At 46.3% G+C, this 13,120-nt stretch overlaps 2 protein-coding genes across 2 annotated transcripts in view; both read left to right on the forward strand.

Moving 5' to 3' along the window:
• LOC140207821 (uncharacterized) overlaps positions 1-5,001 on the forward strand; it is a 50,429-nt gene extending 45,428 nt beyond the window's left edge. The window contains exons 8-9 of the mRNA XM_072276382.1: positions 168-406; positions 659-5,001. Of these exons, the coding sequence (XP_072132483.1) occupies positions 168-406; positions 659-1,609 (1,190 nt within the window). The 3' untranslated portion in view covers positions 1,610-5,001. The remainder of the gene's footprint in view (positions 1-167; positions 407-658) is intronic.
• LOC140208445 (uncharacterized) overlaps positions 1-13,120 on the forward strand; it is a 76,106-nt gene that overhangs the window by 12,432 nt on the left and 50,554 nt on the right. The window lies entirely within an intron of this gene.

Below are 13,120 nucleotides of genomic sequence, written 5' to 3' on the forward strand. Positions count from 1 at the left end.
TCATACTGGAGACCGGCCGTTCACCTGCTCAGACTGCGGGAAGGGATTCACTCGATTATCCCAACTGAAGGTACATCAGCGAGTTCACACTGGAGAGAGGCTGTTCACTTGCTCAGTGTGTGGGAAGGGATTCACTCGGTCATCCACCCTACTGACACATCAGTCAGTTCACACTGGGGAGAGGCCATTCACCTGCTCAAACTGTGGGAAGGGATTCATTTCCTCATCCCACCTGAAGGTACATCGGCGAGTTCACACTGGGGAGAGGCCATTCAGCTGCTCAAACTGTGGGAAGGGATTCACTTCCTCATCCCAACTGAAGGAACATCAGCGAGTTCACACTGGGGAGCGGCCGTTCATCTGCACGAACTGTGGGAAGGGATTCACTCGATCATCCAGTCTGAAGGTACATCAGCGAGTTCACACTGGGGAGAGGCTGTTCACCTGCTCAAACTGCGGGAAGGGATTCAGTCAGTCATCTGAACTGAAGGTACATCGGCAAGTTCACACTGGAGAGAGGCCGTTCACTTGCTCAGTGTGTGGGAAGGGATTCACTCAGTCAGCCAACCTACTGTCACATCAGTTAGTTCACACTGGGGAGAGACCGTTCACCTGCTCAAACTGTGGGAAGGGATTCACTTCCTCATCCCAACTGAAGGTACATCGGCGAGTTCACACTGGGGAGAAGCCGTTCATCTGCTCGGACTGTGGGAAGGGATTCACTCAGTCATCTCAACTGAAGGTACATCGGCGAGTTCACACTGGGGAGAGGCCGTTCATCTGCTCGGACTGTGGGAAGGGATTCTCTCAATCATCCAAACTGAAGGTACATCAGCGAGTTCACACTGGGGAGAGGCCGTTCACCTGCTCTGACTGTGGGAAGGGATTTACTCGATCATCCCAACTGAAGATACATCAGCGAGTTCACACTGGAGGGAGGCCATTCACCTGCTCAGACTGTGGGAGGCGATTCACTCGGTCATCCTTCCTACTGACACATCAGTCAGTTCACACTGGGGAGAGGCCATTCACCTGCTTGGACTGTGGGAAGGGATTCACTTGCTCATCCCACCTGAAGGTACATCAGCGAGTTCACACTGGGGAGAGGCCATTCACCTGCTCGGACTGTGGGGAGGGATTCACTTGCTCATCGCAACTGAAGATACATCAGCGAGTTCACACTGGGGAGAAGCCATTCACCTGCTCAGACTGTGGGAAGGGATTCACTCGGTCATCCCCCCTAATGACGCACCAGCGAGTTCACAGTGGGGAGCGGCCATTCACCTGCTCAGACTGTGGGAAGGGATTCATTCAGTTATCTCAACTGAAGATACATCAGCGAGTTCACACTGGAGAGAGGCCATTCACCTGCTCAGAGTGTGGAAAGGGATTCACTTCGTCCTCTCAACTACTGGGCCACCAGCGAGTTCACACTGGAGAGAGGCCATTCACCTGCTCAGTGTGTGGGAAGGGATTCACTCGGTTGTCTCATCTTCAGAGACACCAGCGTGTTCACACAGGGGAGAGGTCGTTCACCTGCTCAGTGTGTGGGAAGAGATTCAGTCGGTCATCCAGCCTACAGAGACACCAGCAAGTTCACACTGGGTAGAGGCTGATCACCTGCTCGGACTTTGGGAAGAGATTCTCTCAGCCATCGCCACCAAATGTCCATCATTGAGTTCACACTGGGGAGAGGCCGTTCACCTGCTGGGAATGTGTGAAGCAATTCGCTCAGTCATCTAACCTTATGTAACTCTCGTTTCAGCTAGCAGCTTAATATAGGGGGTGATAGCCCCCCAGCCTGGCCAAATTTAAGAAAGATCATTTAGGTGGATGCTGCACGATGTGTCCCCTGTTACAAATCAGTACCCCAAAATAACAAACGATACATAATATGCGATTAAACGATTGGGCTTTGTAGTTCTTTCTTTGACTATAGGGCGAGTAAAAAAAAATAATGAAGAAGAAAAAGAGCCCACTCTGTCCATTCATGTCTTCTCATCTCTCCCCAGCAAAATACAGTGAAAATCTCTCTTCCAGACTCACAAGAAAGAACAACATTTCTCTCATTGGATAGCCCTGCACTCCAAAACCCTGTTATCTCTAGTCATAACCTAAACATTACTGCTACAGAGAAACCATTACCTCAGCAGTGATACATTGCAGAGAGGCCATTCCATTAGCAGTGAAACCTTACAGCATGTTACACTTGTGACACCCTACCGGGTTCACACTGAGGAGAAAGTTTTAATAAGCTGCATGCTGGATATTTGTCCATCACCGTTGCTGAATGCAATTTCGAGAGTGACTGTCGGTGCTGAACTCTGCAATTATTGCTGCTGCTCACCACACCCAGTCTGCACCCTGGTCACTGGGCATGGGAGCAGTTTCCTCTGCTGCATATTCACCTTTAATGGGACTGGAGTGGAGAGCGGCCAGTGAAGGAGTGGAGCTTTGAGGCTTTGGCTCGAGATGTTTCGGCGAGCAGCGGCAGAGGATGAGCTTGCTCCCAGTAAGGTAAGGCTGGGTATGTTCCTTTAATTATTTTGATTAACTTAGGAGTTGGTAATGCAGGCAGTAGATAGGGCAGTCCAGTGCTCCGATTGTAGGATGTGGGAAGTGAGGGACAGCACAATTGTCTCTGATGACTAAACCTCAGGGATCTGTACTGGGTCCAATGTTGTTTGTCATATATATTAATGATCTGGATGATGGGGTGGTAAATTGGATTAGTAAGTATGCAGACGATACTAAGATAGGTGGAGTTGTGGATCATGAAGAAGGTTTTCAAAGCTTGCAGAGAGATTTAGACCACTTAGAAGAGTGGGCTGAAAGATGGCTGATGGAGTTTAATGCTGATAAATGTGAGGTGCTACATTTTGGTGGGGCTAATCAAAATAGGACATACATGGTAAATGGTTGGGCATTGAAGAATGCTGTAGAACAGAAGGATCTGGGAATAATGGTGCATAGTTCCCTGAAGGTGGAGTCTCATGTGGATAGGGTGGTGAAGAAAGCTTTTGGTATGCTGACCTTTATAAATCAGAGCATTTAGTACAGGAGTTGGGATGTTATGTTGAAACTGTATGAGGCATTGGTAAGGCCAAATTTGGAGTATTGTGTACAGTTCTGGTCACCAAATTATAGGAAAGATGTCAATAACATTGAGAGAGTACAGAGGAGATTTACTAAAATGTTGCCTGGGTTTCATCTCCTAAGTTACAGAGAAAGGTTGCATAAGTTAGGTCTTTATTCTTTGGAGCGTAGAAGGTTGATGGGGGACTTGATAGAGGTATTTAAAATTATGAGGGGGATATATAGAGTTGTCATGGATAGGCTTCTTGAGAGTGGGGGAGGTTCAAACAAGAGGACATGAGATGAGAGTTAAAGGGTAAAAGTTTAGGGGTAACATGAGGGGAACTTCTTTACTCAGAGAGTGGTAGCTGTGTGGAACGAGCTTCCAGCAGAAGTGGTTGAGGCAAGTTCGATGTTGTCGTTTAAAGTTAAATTGGATAGATATATGGACAGGAAAGGAATGGAGGGTTGTGGGCTGAGTGCAGGTTGGTGGGACTAAGTGAGAGTAAGAGTTCGGCATGGACTAGAAGGGCCGAGATGGTGCCTGTTTCCGTGCTGTAATTGTTATATGGTTATATGGTTAAACCTGCAAGAGGTGCATCCAGCTACAGGTCTTGTCAATCCGAGTTAGGGAACTGGAGCTGGAGCTGGATGAACTTCGGACCATTCGGGGGGCGGAGGCAGTAATAGACTGGAGTTGCAGGGAGACAGTCAGGAGACAGGTAACTGGGTGACTGTCAGGAGAGGGAAGGGGAATAGACAGAAAGAGCAGAGCACCCCTAGTGGCCGTTCCCATCAACAATAAGCGTACCATTTTGGATACTGTTGGTGGGGACAACCTGCCATGGACAAGTTGTAGTGGTTGTGTGTCTGGCACCGAGACTGAACTCTCAGCTCAGAAAGGAAGGAGGGAAAAGAGAAGAGCAGTAGTGGTTCTGTGGGAAAGATCGAGAATCCTGGATGGTCTGTTGCCTCCCTGGTGCCAGGGTCCACGATATCTCGGATGGAGTTCTCGGTATTCTCAGGAGAGAGGGTGAGCAGCCAGATGTGGTGGTCCATGTGGAGACCAATGACATAGATAGGAGTAGGGATCAGGTCCTGAAGAAGGAATATAGGGAGTTAGGGGAAAAAGTTAAAAAGCAGGACCTCAAGGGTGGTAATCTCAGGATTGCTGCCTGTGCCACGAGACAGAGAGGGTAGGAATTGGAAGTCATGGCAGTTGAATGTGTGGCTGAAGAGTTGGTGCAGGGGGCAGGGGTTCAGATTTCTGGATCATTGGGATCTCTTCTGGGGAAGGTCTGACCTGTACAACAAGGACGGGCTGCACCTGAACTGGAAAGGGACCAATATCCTGGTGGGCAGGTTTGCTGGAGCTGTTGGGGAGGGTTTAAACTAGTTTGTCAGGGGGGTGGGAATCAGAATGTGAGTGCAGAGATGAGGGTAGAAGGAGAAGGGTATGATGCTGTGTGTTCTGAGTTGGTGAGGAAGGACAGGCAGGGGACAAAACATACATGTAGCCAGTTTGAGGGGTTGAAGTGTGTCTATTTCAACGCTGGGAGTATTAGGAATAAAGGGGATGAACTTAGAGCATGGATCAGTACATGGAACTACGATGTTGTGGCCATTGCTGAAACTTGGCTGGAGGAAGGGCAGGATTGGCTGATGCAGGTACCGGGGTTTAGGTGTTTTAAAGGAATAGGATGGGAGGTAGAAAAGGGGGAGGGAGTAACATTACTGGTCAGGGATAGTATCACGGCTGTAGAAAGGGAGGATGCTGCAGAGGGAGTGTCCACTGAGTCAGTGTGGGTGGAAGTCAAAAATAGGAAGGGATCAATCACTGTGCCGGGAGTGGTCTATAGGCCCCCAAATAGCCCTCGGGACATCAAGAAGCAGATAAGCAGGCAGATTTTAGAATGGTGCAGGAAATACAGGGTTGTATAGTTATGGGTGATTTCAACTTCCCTCATATTGACTGGCACCTCCTGACTGCAAGGGGGATAGATGGGGCTGAATTTGTCAGGGGTGTTCAAGAAGGATTCCTGACACAGTATGTGGACCGTTCGACGAGAGGAGAGGCCATACTGGATCTAGTTCTGGGTAATGAACCTGGTCAGGTGGCAGACATCTTGGTGGGGGAGCATTTTGGTGAGAGTGACCACAACTCACTTAGCCTCAGCATAGCTATGGAAAAGGATAAAAACAGACAAAATGGGAAAGTGCTTAACTGGAGAAGGGCTAACTATGAATGGATGAGGCAGGAACTAGTGAGAGTAAATTGGAAACAGGTGTTGAAAGGTGAAAGCACAGAAGTAATGTGGAGGAAGTTTAGGGACAACTTGTGCTGGGTTCAGGATAGGTTTGTCCTACTGAGGCAAGGAAAAAATGGTCGGAAAAGGGAACCGTGGCTGACGAAACACGCGAGGCAACTCGTCAAGTGGAAGAAGGAAGCAGATGTTAGATATAAGAAGCAGTCAGAGCCCTGTTGGCCGCTTTTCGATTGCTCCTACCCTGTTTACTTAATTGTCTCCTACCAGTCTTTTTTTTTGAAACCTTATTATAAAACTTCAATACTGCTTTACTGTGGCTGGGAAAAGAACCAAAGCGTTTGCAAAAGAAAGAGAAACAGAAGATGAATCCGCAGTCACTTTGGATTCAATCAGTGACTTCCTTAAACGGCAAAAGTAGGAATTCTGTGAAGAGTTTCAACAGCTTAACAGCAAATTGGATACAATTCAGCGAACTTTATTTGAGCATGAGAACCAAATTCAGGAGAATACTGTGAGGCTGAGGACGTTGAAGATACAATTAAACTCTGCAAAGAGTTATCTTTATCCAATGATAAAATGCTGAGAAGGATCATCAGATCGAAAATAGAAATAGGAGAAGTAACTTGCGAATCCTGGGTCTTGAAAAATCAATTGAAGGCGCTGACCCTACGAAGTTTTTTTGCAAACTTTCTGAAGCAGCTTTTTCCTGCTTTATTCACTTCCGAGCCGAAGCTCGATGGAGCTTTTTGCTCTCTGACTTTGAAGCCATTGTCCTTGGCAGTGAAACCCAGATCGGTCAGACTAGCCTTTCATGAATTTCGTATTAAGAACCTTTTAATTCACCATACCCGGAGACAAGGAATGATCGATTTCCAAAATTACAAGGTTAGATTTGTGGAAGACTATTCACCTGAAGTTTTGGCTGATCGCATGAAATATAAAGAAGTTATGTCGGAATTTTATGATAAAGGGTATAAACCATCTCTTCAGTTCCCCGCACGTCTGAGTATTGTTTTGAAGAACGGATTGCGAAAAAGAATAAATTCAGTTGAAGATGCAAAGGAGTTTCTGAAGGATGAATTCTAAAACTGTTATACTTATTTGATCAAGTTTTTTTCTTCTGTTAATATGAATTTGAAATAAGGTTACGTTTTGGCTGTTCATATATTGTCTTTTGTTATATATTTTTTGATACTACTTTATTTTATCCCTTTTTGAGGCTTTATTTTAATACAGCTTTCTTTGAATTTGTTTAAAGTGATCCTTTCATATTTTCGAATACTGAGTTATTTTGCTTTTTATGTTGTGTCTTGGTAGGGACATAATGACCTTGCAGGACTGGAGTTTTTTTTCTATCAGCCGGATTTTTTGGGGCCGGTACTTAGTTCTTAGCTCACTGACTGTCTATTGGTCAGCTTTCTCGCTTTGGGTAGGGGAGGGGGTAGGGCCTATTTCTCTCTGGGAGCTGTGTTGGGTTGAATATATGATTGTTTGTTTGAATACCTTACTTTATGGTTTGCTTTCTAGTTTTAATAACTTATGGCCAGATCTTTTAATTACATGTTGATTGGTATTTAAAATGGTTCGAAATATTAACCTGTTTAGTTTGAATGTGAAAGGGTGAATCACCCCACCAAAAGGAATAAAGTGTTTGCTTATATTAAAAAAATGAAAGCACCCATTATTTTTTTTACAAGAAACACACATACGCAGCTGTGATACCTTACGTTTTTTTTTACTGGGTGGAAGGGTATGCAATTCTACTCTTCGTTTAACGCAAAATCACGTGGAGTTTCGATTTTTGTAGATACTACAGTTTCCTTTATTCAGCATAAAGTTGTTTCGGACCCTAATGGTCGATTTGTTATTGTATCAGGGAGTTCAGACAGTAAGTTGATTGTTTTTGCTCATGTTTATGACCCCAGCGTAGATGATCCAGGATTTTTTGAACGTCTATTTTCATATTTGCCAGATTTGTGTACCTACTCCCTTGTGATGGGAGGAGATTTTAACTGCTGGTTAGATCCAGTATTTGATCGCTCATTTGTTAAACCAGCCACACTTAATAAATCAGCTTTGTTTATCCAATCTTTTCTAACTAAATGTGGTATAGTTGATGCTTGGCAGTTTCTGCATCTGACGGACAGGGAGTATTCTTTTTTCTCTCATGTCTATCATTCTTATACCGGGATTGACTTTATTTTTATTGATAGTCAAATGATTCCATTAGTTCGATCAATTGAATATAAAGAGATTGCTATCTCTGACCACTCTCCTGTAATTCTATCTTTAAATCTTCCTGGTACTATCCCCATGAGTAGATTTTGGCGATTTAATTCAACTCTGTTATCCGATGAGGATTTTTTAAAAAAATTATGGAGAATCAAATTACTCTTTATTTTTGAAGAAAATACGTTGGAAGAGGCGTCTAGCCTGATTATATGGGATACTTTTAAAGCATACATCCAGTGTCAAATTATTTCTTATACTGCAAACATCATTAGAAAAGCTAACAAAGAAAGAAATGAATTAGCCAATCAGTTAAAGCAACTGGACCATAAATATGCTTCTGTACCTGATCCTGAAACATATAAGAGACGTATTGAAACTAAAACTAAATATGATCTTCTTTTAACATATCCAATTGAAAGCCAACTTTTAAAAGATAGAAGTCAACTTCATATTCACGGAGATAAAACTGGTAAGCTACTGGCTAATCAATTGAAGCCATTTTCAGCCAAGCGGCAAATTAAAGAAATACATAAAATTAATGGGGACATGACAACTGACCACCTTGAAATTAATGAACTTTTAGAGAATTTTATTCTAAATTGTATAGATCTGACTCTGTTAATGATAATATTGCAATGAATAATTTTTTAGATCAATTAAATATTCCTAATCTTTCGTTAGATGATCGTAGGCAATTGGATCAACCTATTTCCCAGGATGAAATTGCTCAGGCTATTTGAGAATTGCATTCTGGGAAATCCCCAGGACCCGGTGGATTCTCTGGAGAATTTTATTAGGCTTTTTCCTCCTTGCTTATACCACATTTATGTTCTACCCTTACAGGAAGGAAGACAACCAGAGTCTTTTTACGGAGCTTCCATTTTGCTCATTCTCAAAAAGAATATGAATCCTACTAAATGCTCTTCGTATAGACCTATCTCTTTACTCAATTTTGATACTAAAATTTTATCTAAAGTGCTGGCTTGAAGATATATCTTGCACATGCACCAGTCGTGCATGCAGCCTGGTACAGCCAATCCGATCTATTCTTCTTACTTTTTAATTTCCGTTATATTTTGTATTTTTTTTCTCACGGTAACACGTCGAAGCTGCACGCTACCTAACATGCTGGTAGAGAGAGTTTTCTTTGGGTTTTCTTTAGCACTGGAAATGGTTACATCCCGACACGCTGGACAGAAGCAAGGTCGCATTGTATATTTCACGGACCAGCAAACACCGTCCGGCTTAGCGAACAGAGCGATGGACACCCCAGCTGAAATCCGGAGGAAAACACACAGAGGGGGATCACAAAGCCGAGGAAAAAGGACCGGGTCGAGACAACAGAGACTTTTGGAGAAGAGGAGTTCGGTGGGTAATTCCATTCCGGCTGACCGGAAGTGCACTGAGAGCGGTAAGCGCAAAGGAGTTGGGTGCTTACTGATCTGGCTAACAACGGATAGTGCAATCCGGGGTATATTATGATCGAGGAACGTGTTTGCAGACTGGATATTGAACTTTTTACTGTTGGACTTTGGCCACATTCCACCGTGATACAACACTTGGCAGCACGGGAGGTCGTTCCTGCCTGTGGCCATCGAACATGCAGCTCCTCCCGTGGAGGGTCAGACACCCTGAGCCAATAGACTGGTCCTGGACTTATTTTCCATCTGGCATAGTTTGCATTTTGGTGTTCGATTGTTGGGGTTTTTTGTATTGCTATATTTACGCTCAATTCTTGGTTGGTGCGGCTGTAACGAAACCCAATTTCCCTCGGGATTAATAAAGTATATCTATCCATCTATCTATCTATCTATATTGATAGGATGCAAAACTGGGCTGAGAAGAGGCAAATGGAGTTCAACCCAGATAAGTGTGAGCTGGTTCATTGTATTAGGTCAAAGATGATGGCAGAATATAGCATTAATGGTAAGACTTGGCAGTGCGGAGGATCAGAGTCAAGTCAAGGCACTGTATATTGTCATTTCCACCATAACTGTTGGTACCGTACACAGTAAAAACGAGACAATGTTTTTCAGGACCATGGTGCTACATGACCAATACAAAAATTACACTGAACTACGTAAAAAAACACAAAATTACACGAGACTCCAGACCTACTGAGGACTGCATAAGGTGCACAAAACAGTGCAGGCATTACAATAAATAATAAACAAGACAGTAGGTTGGTGTCAGTCCAGGCTCTGAGTATTGAGGAGTCTGAATACTTGGGGGGGAAAAAACTGTTACATAGACTGGTCGTGAGGGCCTGAAAACTTCGGTGCCTTTTGCCAGGTGGCAGGAGGGAGAAGAGTTTGTATGAGGGGTGCATGGGGTCCTTCACAATGCTGTTTGCTTTACGGATGCAGTGTGTGGTGTAAGTGTCTCCAATGGTGGGAAGAGAGACCCCGATGATCTTCTCAGCTGACCTCAGTATCCACTGCAGGGTCTTGCGATCCGAGATGGTTTCCGAACCAGACAGTGATGTAGCTGCTCAGGATGCTCTCGATACGTCCTCTGTAGAATGTGGTGAGGACGGAGGGTGGGAGATGGACCTTCCTCAGCCTTCACAGAAAGTAAGGACACTGCTGGGCTTTCTTTGCTATGGAGCTGGTGTTAGGGACCAGGTGAGATTCTCCGCCAGGAGAATCTTGGGGTCCGAGTCCATAGGACACTCAAAGCTGCTGCGTAGGTTGACTCTGTGGTTAAGAAGGCATACGGTGCATTGGCCTTAATCAACCGTGGGATTGAATTTAAAAGGCGAAGGGTAATGTAGGACTCTGGTCAGACTGCACTTGAAGTACTATGCTCAATTCTGGTCGCTTCGTTACAGGAAGGATGTGGAAACCATAGAAAGGGTGCAGAGGGGATATACAAGGATGTTGCCGGGTCTGGGGAGCATGTCTTATGAGAATAGGTTGAGTGAACTCGGCTTTTTCTTCTTGGACCGACGGAGGATGAGAGGTGACCTGATAAGGTGTATAAGATGATGAGAGGCATTGATCGTGTGGATAGTCAGAGGCTTTTTCCCAGGGCTGAAATGGTGGCCACAAGAGGACACAGGATTAAGGTGCTGGAGATTAGGTACAGAGGAGATGTCAGGGGTAAGTTTTTTTACACAGAGAGTGGTGAGTGTGTGGAATGGGACAATAGGGTCTTCGAAGAGACTCCTGGACAGGTACATGGAGCTTAGAAAAACAGAGGGCTATGGGTAACCCTGGGTAATTTCTGAGGTAAGAACATGTTCGGCACAGCATTGTGGGCCGAAGGGCCTCTATACTGCTGCAGTTTTTCTATGTTTCTACTTTCTATTCACATTCCTCCGGGCTCACTGGACAGGAACACTGAAACACCAAGTGAGAATCAGCAGGAGGTGGCCATTCAGCCCCTCGAACCATCACCAAGATGGCGGCTGCTCTCCCATCTCAGCCACATGTTTCTGCCCGATCCTCATTTCCTCGATCCCTTCAGTCTCCACACATCTGCTGGCCTCTTTTTTTTATGTGAGGACGATACTGAGTCTTCACCGGCCTCTGTGGTGGGGATTTACAGACATTCACCACCCTCAGAATGGAGACATTTCCCCTCATCTCAGTCCCGTACAGTCCACCCCCATTTTCAGAGACTGGGATCCCTGGTTCAACCGGTAATGATGTTGTGCATTTCAATGTCTTCATCTCTCAGTCCTCGATTCTCTAAATGAAAGGGTTATCACATTTGATCTTTCTTCATATGATGACCCCACCACTCCAGGGATCAGTCTGGTGAATCTTCATTGCACTCTCCATAACAAATACTCTCTAACCTCTTTGTTAATCCTCTATGGAATTAATTTCCATCTTCTGCAGCCCCGTGTTGCCCCAACCACTCACCTCCCACCCCCGTCACTATTTCCACCTTCCCACCTCCCCCTCACCTGGATCCACCTCTCACTCCCCAGCTCTTGCCCCATCCCCACCCCTCACCTCTTTTCTCGGACTATTTCCCGTCCACTCTCAGTCCAGAGGGAGGGTCTCGGCCCGAAATGTTGACGGTCCATTTCCCTCCACAGATGCTGCCCGACCCACTGAGTTCCTCCGGCAGTTTGTTCTTTGGTCTGTGTGACCCGTGTTAGTGTGGGGAGCGGGATTTTACACCATATTCCCGGTACAGTCTCAACAAAACACAAATAATTGTCACTTTGCCCGGACCATCGGCCCCGCTTGCAGGGCAACAGTCTGCCGGTGTTTGCCCCCCAATGTGGTGAATCGCCACCACCGTGGGCTCAGACATTTCCACAGATGAGCCCCTCCTGTCCCCACCGGGACAAACATCCTGTCCGCCCCCTCTCTCACCGTCTTCATCCTCTCCCTCCCCGGGGAACCGGCATCAAACCGACGGGCCGAGCGGTCTCCTCCTACCTCTCAGCGACACATCAGACTCCGGCCGCAGGAGACGCTTCACAAACGCCCCAACTTCCCTCGGAGGGAAATGGAAATAAATCAGAAAGCGGACATTTACTTTGGGATTTGTTCCGCTCTGACGGTAAATCGCGCCTTGACCGGGTGACGGATTTAGCGGGGGTAACGCCCTCTCGGCTGTTCCGCCTCGGCTATTGGTTGTAAGCAGTGATTGACATCGCTTCGCACCAATGGGAATAGCACAGCTCCTGACTCCTCCGTTGACAGCGGAGGGGGAGGGTCTAGTCACGTGATTAGTAGCTCAGCCGTTAAACCGACCAAGCTCGAGCACCGCAGCGCGTGGGTGACGTAAGACATCGCGCACGTGAGGGCAGATCCCGGTGTGGGGGAGCCCATGTGAGACGTCAGGCGCGTGTGTGCCCCTGTGTGACGTCACCTGTGGGGGAGCGCTCGTATTTAAAAACACCTGAATGGACGTTTCTGATGATTTCGGTGGGACAACAACATTAATCACGGGTTTCATCACTGAATCCAGTGTTGTGAGATGTAAAGTCCCCTGTTATGTGTCCGGCTGTGCCGTGTTGTTGGTGGAGTGGGCAGCCTGGTGTTTGTCTCGATTCGGGTCACAACACCAGAATTGCCAGCGGGGTCCACACACAGTGTATTAGTCAACAGAAAACCTCCCGTCCCTGCGGTCTCTGTCTCCTGGTAAACTCAACACCCTGACAATGTGGACCATAGACACCCCTTCCTCTCAGAGTCAGGGGATCACTCAGACAGCTGATCACTGAGAGGAATTATATTTATTGGTCATTAAAGTTCACCCAGATTGGTTTGGACGGATTTGATGTGGAGTTCGGGGTGTCACAGTGAAAGGGCCGGACGGCCGAACTCTCTCCGTTGTCCAAACATCCTTCCAGGTGAGGCGACACTTCACCTGTGAATCTTCCGGGGTCGCCCGTTGTGTCCGCTGCTCCCGATGCGGCCGCCTCGACACTGGTGACACCAGATCCTCCGCAGTTGTGCGGGGTAGGGTTGTTTTTATTGGGGGGGGGTCGATGTTATTGTTCCCTTTTGTGCGGGAGGGGTGGGTTTTGGGGGTTGATGATCGGGATGCATTTCTTTTTGATGCGGGGGGTGTGGTGGGAG

The sequence above is a fragment of the Mobula birostris genome, chromosome 13, assembly GCF_030028105.1.
Source record: "Mobula birostris isolate sMobBir1 chromosome 13, sMobBir1.hap1, whole genome shotgun sequence".
NCBI classification, from domain to species: Eukaryota; Metazoa; Chordata; class Chondrichthyes; order Myliobatiformes; family Myliobatidae; genus Mobula; species Mobula birostris.